The 15047-nt window shown below is 38.8% G+C and overlaps 1 protein-coding gene across 3 annotated transcripts in view; it reads left to right on the top strand.

The window, feature by feature from the left end:
- The window catches only part of UBR1 (ubiquitin protein ligase E3 component n-recognin 1), a 127803-nt gene that overhangs the window by 84345 nt on the left and 28411 nt on the right, over nucleotides 1–15047 (top strand). For all 3 annotated transcript variants that reach the window (XM_060174488.1, XM_060174487.1, XM_060174489.1), the window contains 6 exons: nucleotides 824–917; nucleotides 2895–3043; nucleotides 3641–3696; nucleotides 5871–5967; nucleotides 8579–8646; nucleotides 9664–9814. In XM_060174488.1, coding sequence (XP_060030471.1) covers nucleotides 824–917; nucleotides 2895–3043; nucleotides 3641–3696; nucleotides 5871–5967; nucleotides 8579–8646; nucleotides 9664–9814 — 615 coding nt within the window. The remainder of the gene's footprint in view (nucleotides 1–823; nucleotides 918–2894; nucleotides 3044–3640; nucleotides 3697–5870; nucleotides 5968–8578; nucleotides 8647–9663; nucleotides 9815–15047) is intronic.

The following is a 15047-nucleotide window of genomic DNA, read 5'->3' as shown; positions in this document are numbered from 1 at the left end:
AGAAATAGGACTACCTAAAGACTTTTGAGAAGAGCTGAATTTGAAGAAAACAGTAAATTTCTTGGGAGTCTTTTTTCTCCTTTCTCTCCCAGCAGCTTTAAAGGCAGCCCGAGTCAGAATTGTGCAATAGACATGAGTAACAAGAACAACTGAACATCCAAGAAAGATTTCCCTCTTGAGGGGGCAACCCCAGTCATGAGTAGTGCTGCATGGAGCCCTGTAGACGCTTAAATTCTCAAGAGAAAACCAGTGTCTCAGCCAGAGAAGCCAAAGCCAAAAGAAACCCCTGTGTTCCAAAATTTGAAGAGTAAATGAATCTCTTTCTATCTGAATGAGTTAGCACAGAGCAGTAAAGCTCCCGTGATGAAAAGGAAAATAAAATAGTGGGTTGGGGATAATATGTATTGATTCCACATAGAAAAATAGTAATTATAATGAAATTTGATGAAGAAATGGAACCACAGAAACTCAATATTTAATCAGGGTCTTCGTCAAAAGCACAACTAGAATTCAACCTCAAGCAGATTGACTTTAGATCTTAAAAATATGTGCTCTTACTGACCAGGTTCTAGGCAGTTGTTAAAAATGGAAATATAGAGGGAGAATTTCTACGTTTTCAAAAATGATCATATATAATCTCAGGGTGGTGGAGATAGCATAATGATTATGCAAAGAGACTCATGCTTGAAGCTACAAAGTCTCAGTTGCATTCCTTCATACCACCATAAGCCAGAGCTGAGCAGTACTTCGGTTAAACAAATTAATAATTAGTAATTTCAAAAGATTAAATTTTTCTGATTCTTTTTCTGTTTAAATTTATAAGGAGAAAACCTAACAGTTCCAGTCTTATTTAATCAAGGAATGGGTGATTCCACGTTTGAGTTCCATTCTATCTTGAGTTTTGGAGTTCAGTCTTCGTAAGTATCTAAGAGAAACTTTTAAGTGGTTGTGAAACTAAAAATAAAAATAATCCCCCTCTATTTGCAAAAGTCTCTTTTATCCTTTTTTTTTTTTTTTTTTTTTTTGCCTCCAACGTTATTGCTGGGCTTTGGTGCCAGCACTACGAATCCACTGCTCCTAGAGGCCATTTTTTCCCATTTTGTTGCCCTTGTTGTTTTGGATTTTTTTTTTTAATATTTATTTATTCCCTTTTGTGGCTCTTGTATTATTGTTGTAGTTATTATTGTTATTGATGTCATCATTGTTAGATAGGACAGAGAAATCGAGAGAGATGGGGAAGACGGGGAGAAAAAGATAGACACTTGGAGACCTGCCTCACCACTTCTGAAGCGAGTCCCCTGCAGTTGGGGAGCTGGGGCTCTGTGATCCTTACGCAGGTCCTTGCACTTAACTCGCTGTGCTACCGCCCAACTTCCCTTGTCATTATTATTGCCAATGATGTTGTTGTTGTTGTTGTTGGACAGGACAGAGAGAAATCGAGAGAGGAGGGGGAGAGAAAGACTTGAGAAGTGGCCCCCTCTGCAGGTGGGGAGCTGGGGGCTCAAACTGGGATTCTTATGCTGTGTTGTACCATGTGCACTTAACCCGCTATGCTACTTCCCGACCCCCCTTTTATCCTACTTTTATCTTGTTCCTTTTTCCTCTGGAGTTATATATGTATTAATAAGATTAAGTAGTTTGAAATAATAATACATTGATTAATATGTGCTAGAATGAGCTGTGTTTTGTTGGCATTTCTGACCAGCAAAAATGCCATGTCTATATGGTCTAACCTACAAGAGGAGCAGAATTTAAGATACTTAATTAAAGTCATATTTAACTTGCTCTGTGATTTCTGAAACATCAAGATACTTATATTTCTCTGGATTTGTTTTACTTGTAAAATTGAGATATAGTAGCCTATAATTTACCTCAAAGTTATTTGAAAGAGATTTATATGAAACACTGAAAAACATAATGTACTTAAATCAGGTATTATTTATAAATATTATCTGGAGTACTTTTTCTAGTTGTCCTTATTTACATTTGGTACCCCATTGTTTCTGAAATATTTTTTACTTGTTAAAAATAAGTTTATATTGCACCAAAGTAAAAGACTCTGGGGTTTGGGGGAGGATTCTGGTCCTGGAACGTGATGGCAGAGGAGGACCTAGTGGGGGTTGTATTGTTATGTGGAAATGTTATGCATGTACAAACTATTGTATTTCACTGAAAACCATTAATCCCCCATAAAGAAATTAAAAGAATAAATAAATAAGTTCAGGAAAATAAGAAATTATCACTCAAAGTACATGATATTATCATATATTATATATACACTTAACTCTTTTTTTTTTTTTTTAAACCAGAGCGCTGCTTAGCGCTGGCTTATGTGTAGGGGATTGAACCTGGGAGTTTGGAACCTCAGGCATGAGAGTCTCTGCATAATTATTATGCTATCTACCCTCCTCAGACTTACCTCTTTTAACACAAAAGTATTTACTTCTTTTTCAGACACTCAGAGTTGATAAGTCAGATCAGTTTATTCTGAATTTATTTGTCCTCTCCAACTAACTCACTTTTCTCTTTCTCTCTTTTTTAAATTTATTTAATATAAGCTAGAGAGAAGATACACCACTACTATTTATTTATTTATTTATTTATATTCCACTCTTAACATTTTGTTAAGACAGTAATGATCTAGAAGATAGTTGATATCACAAAAATATAATTTTTTATTTCCCTGCAATAGTTCTCTACACACCATTTCACTACCAGCTCTAGTCCCCTTCCGTTATCATGCAGTGGACCCCTGTTTCTTAATGAATGAATAAAAAACACAAACCAGTTTACTCTTGTCAAAGGGAGTTAAATTGTTTTATTGATGCAGTACCTAGATAGCCTTCTCAGCATTTTATTTTTATAACATAAAGCTTTTTCTTGTGTTACTCTAGGACAAAATATTCTAATAGTATCAAGGAAATGGTCATTCTCTTTGCCACAACAATTTATAGAATTGGATTAAAGGTGCCTCCTGATGAAACAAATCCTCGAATCCCCATGATGACCTGGAGCACGTGTGCTTTCACTCTCCAGGCAATTGGTAAGCACTACAGGAGAACTAGTTTAGAAGTTTCATAGAAACGTTATCGGCATCGGTTGATCAATTATTTTCATGATGACCCAGAATAGTCTTTTGTTTGAGCAGTGCTGCTATTTTAGCAGATTAGTGTGACTTGATGCAGTGTGTATGTGTGTTTCTTTTCTTTTTTTTTTTGACATTGCCTGGAATTCACTACTCTAAGCTAACCTGACTTTGTCAGAGAGAAAGAGGGAGAAACACCATAACAGAGAAGCTTCCTCTAATGTGGAGATCAGGGCACAGACCTGCAGTACAGTCTTGGCAGAGCAGGCAGCTTACCAGATGAACTATCTCATCAACCCAGAGAGAAAATGAACCCAGAACACTTAATTTATCCCACCCATTTCCTAGAGATCTGTATTTGCTTCTATAGTGTTCTCTCAGAAACATAGATTTTGGCATTAAACTTTAAATAGGAAAAATTCAAATCATCTGTTCAAAAATACAATTAGGGATCTGACAGAAGCCAACTATACAGTTCTATCAATATCAAGACTTTCTAAAAAAAAAAAAAAAAAAAAAAAAGACTTTCTGTTTTTGTTTTGCTTACTCTTTCAGAAAACCTCTTGGCAGATGAAGGAAAACCTCTGTTTGGAGCACTTCAAAATAGGCAGGTATGTGTATCTCAACAGGGTAGATATAACTCATGTTTTTAGGGAGTTCAGAGTTAATTCATTTAAAAATAGTCATTATTTTTCTAACAAGTAATTCATAGGGTTCTGAGGATGTGTAGTTCAATTCCAATAGCAGGCCAACATTGTTTACTTTCCAAAATTTGTCCAATTTAGTGCGTCGTTATAATTCACAGAACTTTGAGTGGCTCATTCTAATTCACAGAAGTTTCAGGTGATGTGTGATGACACCTCTATCCCCACTCCCATCCCTTCTAGTTACTACCATACTAAAAAACCTGGTGTTTCCTACAGTTTCCCTTCTCACTAACTGTGCACCATCATGTAACATTAAGTATGTATGCTAAGTTGGTTCTAGATAAATTCTCATACTGAGTGTAAGAATAAACAAAATCCATGGCTCCTTGATAGACAGTTCTTGACACTACAAGACTATAAACTCTCAGTTTAGGTCTAAGCTATATAGCCTTTTCAGGAAGCCATGAAAAATAGTGCTCAAGAAAGGTGTTCAGGGCCGGGTGGTAGTTCACCTGCCTAAGCGCACAATACTAAGCACAAGGATCGGGTTCAAACCCCTGGCTCCTCACCTGCAGGGGGAGGGGGTGCTTCACAAACAGCGAAGCAGGTCTGCAGGTATCTATCTTTCTCTCTCCCTCACTATTTCCCTGTTCTCTCTCAATCTCTCTGGCCTATCCAATAAAAATTTAAAAATGGAAAAAAAAATGGCTGCCAGGAGCAGTGGAATCATAGTGCCAGCACCAAGTCCCAGTAATAGCCCTGGAGACAAAAACAGAAAAAGAAATGTGCTCAAAAGCCCCGTGAGATAAATGGGCAACTAAACCACTCTTCATAGCCATTGCCTTCTTGTTTTCCTGCTAGCTTACTAATACTTACAGATACTGTAACCCACAAAGTTGCCCCTGTCATTCCCATCTTGCAATTGGGAAAACAGGAAATCTGTTCCTTGAATTCAGTAGTTTTCTGCCATTTTAGAATGTCTAGACATAGATTTATTTGCATATATTTTAATAAAAATATATTAAGGTGGCCAGGCGGTAGCGCACGTGGCACAAAGTGCAAGGACTGGCTCAAGGATCCCGGTTCGAGCCCCCGGCTCCCCACCTGCAGGGGAGTCGCTTCACAGGCGGTGAAGCAGGTCTGTAGGTGTCTGTCTTTCTCTCCCCCTCTGTCTTCCCCTCCTCTCTCCATTTCTCTCTGTCCTATCCAACAACAACAGCAATAACAATAACAAGAAGGTCAACAGAAATGGGGGAAATGGCCTCCAGCAGCAGTGAATTCGTAGTGCAGGCACCAAACCCCAGCAATAACCCTGGAGGCAAAAAAAAAAAAAGTAGATTGAGAGTAGACTGACCTTTTAAGAGGTTGTGCTAAGTATGATTCGGGATGGAAAGGGAGAAAAGGTGAAAAGAAAACTTGGGGGTCTTGGTGCATAATGAATCTATACTCATGTGTCAGTGGATACACTGTAAATCATTAACCCCCTCAACAAAAAAATATTAAAAATAAAACTTAAAAGTTTTCTGTTGGGATAATGAGTATTTAAATGAAAATAAAAATGAACGTAGTGGTCCGGGAGGTGGCGCAATGGATAAAGCATTGGATTCTCAACCATGAAGTCCTGAGTTCGATCCCTTGCAGCACATGTACCAGAGTGATGGCTGGTTCTTTATCTGTCTCATGAATAAATAAATAAATTCTTTTTTAAAAAATGAATGTAGATTTAATATCTGTGTTTCTTGCTAAAATCTGTTAAAAAATTGATGAGGCCCTCAAACGTTTTTTAATTTTTTTTTTTAAAGTGTTATTTGACAAGACAGAAACTGAGAGGGAGATAGAGTGGAAGAGAAAAAGACACCTACAGACCTGCTTCACTGCTTGTGAAGCAACTCCCTGCAGGGGGCAGTGAGAGCTCAAACCTGGATTCTTGTGCACAGTGATATGTGCACCACTGCCTGACCCCCAGGCCCCAAAACTTTTTAGAAGCATTAAGACTGCCATAATTTATTTGTAAAAAAATATAAAGCATACTACAAACTTGTGACTAATTCTTGTAAAATGGAATTGATGTTTATACTATATGATTACCGTTACTTACCTTTCCTTATCTTTTCTTCTTCCTGTCTCTTAACATACAGCATAATGGTCTGAAAGCATTATTGCAGTTTGCCATTGCACAAAGGATTACCTGTCCTCAGGTCCTGATACAGAAACATCTGATTCGTCTCCTATCAGGTAGAGCCTTTTCTGAATTATTATTATTCTATATAATATGTCTTTCTCCATTACATTTCTGGTGGTGTATCTCGCCAAGTGCGCTTAACTCGCTGCGCTACCGCCCAAGCCCCTTAAGGAGCATTTTTATCCTTTTCTTTGTTTACTTTTGCTCTCATCGATCATTATTTTGCACAGGCCCAGGACTTTGCACTTTACATATGCTTATCTTTGTTCGTAGGACCTCTTTCTATTGCTGAGATGTTTATCCTATTTGTATGTAGCTATTTGCATTTTGTTTTTTAAGTTTTTAGTATCTTTTTATTTTAGTCATAATTTAAATGCTTTGTGTTACTAGCGCTTCTAAATAGTCTCCCTGCTTTGGTACTTAATCTACGTGATGGGGTTTATAATATGTAAAACACTTCAAAATAAGCACTGAACAAGAAGACTAAATATATCGTCATCTACAGATGGAAGAAACTAAAATAATAATGCATAATCTCTAAATAGAAGTAACTGGCAGAAAGTGTTTTTGCTCTATAGTGTAGCTTTGTGAATATATATATAGAAATTTGTCATGTTAAACTTTATTAGTAGAAACAGCTTTATTGGCAAGTTGTGAGGGCAGTAAACTATTTAAAGGTATAAGATGTGGTGCCTGCTATTATAAGATGACTGAATTAAAACAGAGGAACCATAATGAAAACATACATTATAAAATAGCCAAATGCCAACTGCATGTTATACATGTGTGCTTCAGGACCTGAAGCAAGGAAAATCACTGTGGGGCTCTACTCTGAAAGGGCTAGGATATGAATTGAGTCTTGAAGGAAGAATGCAGAAGGATCATTTGAAAGGATTGGAGACAGCATTCTAAACACAATACACAATTTAAACATATATTGGGAGAACAAATTATATGTCAGATTCATAGAGACAAGTTTGATAGAAGTTGTAAGTAGGACATACAGAGAAACATGAAATTGTTTTCATGAGTCTTTAATGCTACAGTGAAAAGTTTGAACTTTTTTTCTCATGGTAATTGAATTTTTTTTTTTTTTTTTAGTTTTTGGGGCATTGGTATTCTAAGGTTAATTCTAATAAATTGGGTTAGAGAAAAAAACAGAAGTAATAAATATATAAATTAGAGTCTTAAGAAATAAAGGAAAGGATAATACAGATAGTCCTCAATGGACTATAGTCTATCACAGCAGATTCAGAGAGCCCAAGAGGAAGAGAGAAAGGGAAGTTGAGAAATTAAGTCCCTATGGTGGGATAAGATGATAGTTTGGTTGAAAATGCAAATGTACTAAAACATTTTTTTCTTATTTATTTTTTTAATTTTTCTTTATAAAATGGAAATATTGACAAGACCACAGGATAAGAGGGGTACAGTTCCACACAGTTCGCACCACCAGAACTCCATATCCTATCCCCTCCCTTGATAGCTTTCCTATTCTTTATCCCTCTGGGAGTATGGACCCATTATTAGGGAGTGCAGAAGGTGGAAGGAAGTTCTGTCTTCCCTGCTGAACATGGGCATTGGCAGGTCAATCCATACTCCCAACCTATCTCTCTCTCTACTTAAAACATATCTTGATGAAAGGTGGAAATGTACCCTTGACAACAAAAATTCTGTAAGTCAGCATTTCCTCAATAAAGTGATAATGGAATTGGGGGGGGAAATGATCAGATTATGATAATGTGTTAGAATACCTAAAGAAAACTGAGAAACATATATAAGATGTTTTATGTAACATTCATCTGTGTGTATGTATACATATATAGGAAAGAAATTAGAAAAGAATGAAATAGGATTGACGGGCAAGATTTTGAACAGAAATGAATAATAGATTAAGGAAACAGGTCTACCGTAAAAAGCTGTTCTAAATAAAAACTGATAAATGTTTAATACGTTGATCCTCTAGTAGCAATGGAGCATACAGTGCTCACTGCCAACAAATACGCTGAACAGTGCACTAGAATCTTCTTTATATAACCTTGAGAAGCTTTTACTAATTGATAAAATGAAAACATTTTATACTGGCCCCCGCAATATTACTTCTGGTGTACCAGGGGCTCAAACCTGGGTCAAATTCATGGCAAGGCAGCTACCCATCAGGTAAGGAGCTATCTTGCTGTCCTCAAATTTCAAGACATGTTTTTTTTTTTTAATATTTATTTATTACTTATTCCCTTTTGTTGCCCTTGTTTTATTGTTGTAGTTATTGCTGTCGTCGTTGTTGGATAGGACAGAGAGAAATGGAGAGAGGAGGGGAGGATAGAGAGGGGGAGAGAAAGATAGGCACCTGCAGACCTGCTTCACCACTTGTGAAGTGACTCCCCTGCAGGTGTGGAGCTGGAGGCTCGAATCCAGATCCTTATGCCAGTCCTTGCACTTTGTACCACCTGCGCTTAACCCGCTGCGTTACTGCCCGACTCAAAACATGTTTTAAATAGATATTAAGTTCCCTTTCCTCAGTTTATCTTTACTTATAATTTACATATGCTAAAGGCATGATACACCAATTTGTCAGTATCCATTTTTCACGTGTTTATTCTTAAAATATATCTTGCATTACATATAACTGCATTGCAACTTTACCAAATTACATTAATTTTTTTTCAGTCGTTCTTCCTAACCTAAAATCAGAAGATACTCCATGTCTTTTATCGATAGATCTATTTCATGTTTTGGTAAGTGTTAAATACAACTTCTTTAAAAGTCATTGAGGCTTATAATTTCTTGTATTTTCTTCATTCAGGTTAATGCTCTTTTTTCAAAATTATAAGTTACCTATGTTCCAACTACACAAAATAGTCTCTCTTGTCCAATCTATTGCAAATAGAAATAGACTTGACTGACACCCTCAAATTTTTTTTCAGGGACTTATTTAATGAGACAGAAGCCAAAACACTTTTCCAGCATGTGGGGTATAAGGGATAAAACTTAAGAACTTTCTCAGCTGAGCCCCTTCCCATCCATAGAATTACTTTAAAATTTTTACTTTTTACACTGTAATAGGTCTTATCCTAGCTCATTAAATTTAGTTGGTGTCTATTACAAACAGACTTGTCTACTAATACATTGTGCTCCTGTCCTCATTTCTTAACTTACTCATATTACAAGCACCGATTGTGATGTGAACTGTCTTCAAGTAATTAGTGATAGAGACTTGGGGGGGGGGTGCATCTAGGCTTTCTAAAATGAACAATGATATAGTTGGGAGCATGGAGTTTGGGGATGCAGGATTAGCCTCTGTTTCTATGCATTATTATCTGGACCTCAATTCAGTGGTTGTCAGCCTGTCTTCTGAAATTTCTTGGATGAAGTTTGAAAAGAATGCTGGTGGCTGCGTCATACCTCTACAGATTCTGATTTTGTTAGGTAGGAGTGGAGCTTATGTATTAGTATTACTTTAAGAGTTCCCTGTGTGCTTGTATTATTGAATCTTCTGAGCCGTACAGTTGTGAGAACAATACCTAGAATTAGAACAAGTATACCCAGCAAAAAGGTCATCTGTTTAATGTTGACTCTTGCCCTTCGTTTATGGTACTTTACATTCTTAGCTATTATTTTACATAATTAGGAGTAATGTTGTGGTTATTACAAAAGCATATAAATTGTGGCATTTGTTTCCCTAACATTTAGTTATGACATTAGCTTGTGTTGGCCTTCATTGCTTCTGTGTTAATATCCAAATTCTTCCCTAGGTAGGTGCTGTGTTAGCATTCCCATCCTTGTATTGGGATGACACTGTTGACCTTCAGCCTTCATCAGTTAGTTCTTCTTACAACAACCTTTATCTCTTCCATTTGATCACCATGGCACATATGCTTCAGATACTTCTAACCATAGACACAGGTAAGAACCCATTGTTAACTATAAATAACATGTGCTCATGATTTACTAGCAAAGTTAATTATTCATGTGACTACTCTTATACTGTACACAAGGTTCTGTATTATATTTTTTGTTGAATGAGCATTTGTTTTCTAGTGAATGCTTTTTAAACAGGAAGAAGAGCTGTGAAAAGGACATCTAAAACATTTCATTCTCTACCCTTTTATTTTTTTCAAGTTTTCCAGTCTCAAGACTGGAGGTTAGTTTCTCCAAAGTTTATTTCTACTTGAATACTTAAAATCTTTCTTTAAACCTGACTGTGAAACTGTTCTTTTTTTTAAAAAAAAAAAAATCTGGGAGTCAGGTGGTAGCGCAGCAGGTTAAGTGCACATGGTGCAAAGCGCAAGGACCTGCGTAAGGATCCCGGTTCGAGCCCCCGGCTCCCCACCTGCAGGGGAGTCGCTTCACAGGCAGTGAAGCAGGTCTGCAGGTGTCTATCTTTCTCTTCCCCCTCTGTCTTCCCCTCCTCTCTCCATTTCTGTCTGTCCTATCTAACAATGATGACATCAATAACAAGAACAATAATAACTACAACAACAATAAAAAACAAGGGCAACAATAGGGAAGATAAATACATATATAAAAAAATTTTTTTTAATTTCTGGTTGAGTGCAAGGACGCTGGTTTAGCCTCCAGTCCCTACCTACAGAATGAAAGCTTTACAAGTTGTGAGCAGTGCTGTGAGTCTCTCTCCTCCTGCCCTCTCAATTTCTCTCTGTCCTATCAAATATAATTTAAAAAGCAAAAACATTTTACTAAAAGTATTAAAATTTCATTTTTGAGGAGACCTTGGCTTATGAGACTTTGTTTTAAAAGTATAATTTTACATTTCTTCCAAAATCTCTTATCACACCACAGTCACCACAAAAGTACCACTATCCTTCCATCATAAACTACAGAACCCTCTCCACCTTTCAATCCAGTCCTTCCCCTCTCCTCCTTTTGCAGCCCAAGCTCAAATGTTTATATTCATTGAACTTGGCTTGTTTGCTTTGCTTTGTTTGTTACCTCTTATAGGTTGAGTTCGTCTATATTTTGTCTTTTTAAATTTTGTTTTGAGTTTAGAACCTTATAGATATTTTCTTAACTAAAACTACTAAAATGTGGAAAATAATTTTTAAAAACGGAAAGTAAATAATGAGTCTTGCTCTCACAAGTAAATTGAGAAAATAACTGCTTGAATGACTTCACAGCACAGCATTTCCACTGTACTTCCCTAGGAGGGTATATTCTGACAACCAGACAAATCTTAAATTGAGTTCATGTTAGCTGTAGTAGTTATAATGATCTTTGCTGTTTTTTATATTTTATTTATTTTGGGTTTAGATAGAGAGAAGCTGAAAAGGAAGGAAGAAAAAGTGAGGGAGAGAGAAGAGAGACACCTGCAGCACTGCTTCCCCTCCTGTGAAGCGTCACCCCTGCAAGTATGGGCCAGGGACTTGAACCAAGATCCTTGAGCTGTACGGGATGTGACACTGTCCAGACCATAGGACTGCTACTTTCAGATGATTTAGGTAGTTTTTAGGATTGACTAATTCAGTGTTATATTAATGTCATTGGGAACAAATGCATTTGGTATGTGAAAAAACAAATAAGAATAAATTCAGAAAAGATAAAATTAAAAGTCCACTAATCTCCTAATCAGAATATCAGGAACTTATTTTGTGATTATCAATAAAAGGGTTCTAAAGTTTATACGGAAGGTAAAAGACCAAGAATAGTCAGTTCACTGCTGAAGAACAAAGACAGAGGTCTGACACTGCCTAGCTTCCAAGATTCATTATTAATTAGCAGAAATTAGACATTGTGATACTGATCAAAGAATATACAGATAAATGGAAAAGAATAAAGACCTTCAGAGTAGACACATATAAATGTAGTCCATTAATAGTAGACGCGAAAGCACAGCTAGACTTTGCCTTTTCTTTCACTTGTATTTATTTAGTGTTAAATAATAATAGCTTATTTGGTTTTGAGGTAAACATTTTCCAGAACTTTTAAAAAATATTATATGTATTAATTTATTGGATACAGTTAGAAATATAGAGGGAAGAGGGAAATAGAAAGGGAGAGAGACAGCGACTCCTGCAGCACTGCTTCACCACTCACAAAGCTTTTCCCTGCAGGTGGGGACTGGGAGTTCAAACCTGGGTCCTTGCACATTGTAACACATGCACTCAACCAGGTACGCCACCACCCGGCCCAGTTTCCAGAATTTAAAGTGTTTTATTATAGAAGTATGGTTTCACACTCTTTCAAAAGATCTGATTACATACTCTCCCTCCACCAGAGCACCAATATCCCTCCAGTAAAATCCATTGCTACCCCATACCCTTTCAAAACACTCCTTCTACCACTTGATAACTTATCTGCAGTTTGAGAGCTGAGACTTACGGTCATTTGACTTTGCTTGTTTCTTTACTTTATTTCTTTACTTCCACCATATGAGAGAGGGATTCAGCATTTCATTTTACAAAGTCCCTTTAGAATTTCATTTTTTTACACCAAAGCACTGCTCAGCTCTGGTATATGGTGGTGTGGGGTATTGAACCTGGGGCTTTGGAGCTTCAGGCATGAGGGTCTCTTTTGCACAACCATTATACTGTCTACCCCAACTCCCTTTAGTATTTCCTATAGAACAGGTTTATTACTTTAACTGTTGCTTATCTTTTTCACTGAGATCCACATGGATCCCAGTCACTTTCAAAGCCAGCAACAAGCAGCTCCTGACAGCTTTCAAGCTGTTGGTCCTGCTCTTCGAGTCCTCCAACTTAATGTTGAGGGGCTGTCCTTTGCCAAACGCATTCTTATTGGTCAGTTGGCGATATAGCATCAGGCAGATGTTATTTGCCTACAAGAAACACATATAGCAGTCGATGAAGCTGCTCGATTCACTATCAGTGGATTCGATTTAATATGCTATAATCTCCATCCCAAACACGGCCGAGCCGTCTACGCCAAATCGTGTCTTGCGGACGTTTACCATACGGCCTCTTCGACCTTCTACGACTCCATTACTATTGGAACTATTCAGCTCGTCAACAGATATAAGCCTCCCAGTGCCTCATGGGATAATGAGGTCCTGCCTAGCCCGAATCACCCAGCCGTTTACGTTGGAGACTTTAATAGTCATCACCAAGACGGGATATTCCTCCACTCGTGCTGACGGCTCTATCTTAGCCGAATGGGCTTCAGCGAATGACCTCTCCCTATTATACGATCCCAAACAGCCAGGCTCTTTTCACAGTGCTAGATGGAATAAAGACTCGTCACCTGACCTGTGCTGGATTAGCACAGTCAACGGCCAAGCCTTTCCCGCTACGAGACACGTTCTCAAGATCTTCCCGCACAGTCATCACCGCCCAGCTATCATCCACATTGGTCTCCAGCTCCCACTGATTCTGTGCTCGGAGAAACTAAGATGGAACTTTCGGGAAGCAAACTGGCGTCTGTTCAGTGATCTTACCAACAAATCTATTCCTGCAATTCCAATTAACTCTATCCCCTCTGAAGATTCCTACAGGCGCTTCCGCCAAGCCATCTTCAAAGCAGCTTCCCAAGCCATTCCTCGTGGGAGACGTGCTAACTATACGCCTTGTCTTGATGCTGAATGAGAGCAACTACTAAAGCAGTATGATGAGTCGGGCGACCCAGATGTGGCCGACCATCTCATTGCCTCCCTGGATGCAGCACGCCAAGCCTGCTGGCAACAACTCACGGAAAGTCTGAACTTGACCCACTCAAGTAGGAAGGCCTGGAAGCTTCTTCATAGTCTGGGTGCCGGTAGCCAACCCCCTCCCGTCTCCCATCCTCCCTTATCTCCAAACTCAGTGGCCAGTCATCTAACTCAAGTTGGACGTGCTAAGATCGACCCAGTCTGGAAAAGAGAAATTTCCCATGAGTGGTCATCCCACTTCCATTTATCTTGTCCATCTCCAAAACTCTCTCCCTTTACACTGTCTGAACTGAAAGACGCTTTGAAGAGGGTTAAACCGGAAACGGCTGCTGGCTATGATAACATCACCCCAGAACTCATTCTTAACTTGGGCTCCGCGGCAAAGAAGTGACTCACTTCATTCCTGTCCCACATCTTGGAATCTGAATCTATGCCCAAAATTTGGCGTCGTGCGAAGATAATAGCAGTTTTGAAACCAAAGAAAGACCCAACACTGGCCGCCAGCTATAGACCAATTTCTCTCCTCTCCGTGTGTTACAAACTCCTTGAGAGGCTGCTTCTGTCACGTATTTCTCCTCTTACAGAGAAATTCCTATCACCCGCCCAAGCTGGTTTCCGCCCAGGAAGATCTACCTGCGAACAAGCCCTGGCCCTCTCAACTTACATTGAAAATGGATTCCAGAAGAATTTAAAGACGGGTGCTGTCTTTGTTGATCTCACAGCAGCCTATGACACGGTCTGGCACCGTGGTCTCCTAGTCAAGATCTCAAGATGCCTGCCTCCATGGGTGGCTAACACTATATCGTTTCTTCTCCAAAACAGAAGATTCCGGGTGCATCTGGGTGACAAGTCTAGCAGATGGAGACTTGTCTCAAGTGGCCTCCCCCAGAGCTCTGTTCTGGCTCCTACGCTATTTAATATTTACATCAATGACCTCCCAGAAACTTCTTCAAGGAAGTTCATCTACACCGATGACATCTGCTGTTCAACTCATGCATCCAAGTTCGACATCCTCGAGGAAACACTCACGAAAGACATGTCTCTGATATCTGATTACTGTAAAAAAATGGCGACTAATCCCTAGCACTGCAAAAACGGTATCATCTGTTTTCCATCTACACCATGCCTCGGCCTCGCGTGAGCTTAATGTGCAGCTTGGCGATACGAGAATCCGGCATGAAGCCCAGCCAGTCTATCTTGGCGTTACTCTCGATTGCACTCTGTCATTTCACAAACATCTCATAAAAACTGCAGCAAAGGTGGGCGCGAGGAATAACATCATTGCAAGACTGGCCAGCTCCTCATGGGGCGCGAGCGCTTCCACACTACGATCATCCTCTCTGGCATTATGCTATTCCACTGCAGAATACTGTGCCCCAGTATGGTTCCATAGCCCCCATGTCCACTTGGTCGATTCCAAATTATATTCCTCCATGAGGATAATTTCTGGAACCATCCATTCCACCCCGGTTCCATGGCTGCCAGTCCTTAGCAACATCGCCCCGCCAGATATTTGTC

Source organism: Erinaceus europaeus, chromosome 16 (genome assembly GCF_950295315.1).
Source record: "Erinaceus europaeus chromosome 16, mEriEur2.1, whole genome shotgun sequence".
NCBI lineage: Eukaryota > Metazoa > Chordata > Mammalia > Eulipotyphla > Erinaceidae > Erinaceus > Erinaceus europaeus.
This window is presented reverse-complemented; position numbering and strand designations above follow the sequence as displayed.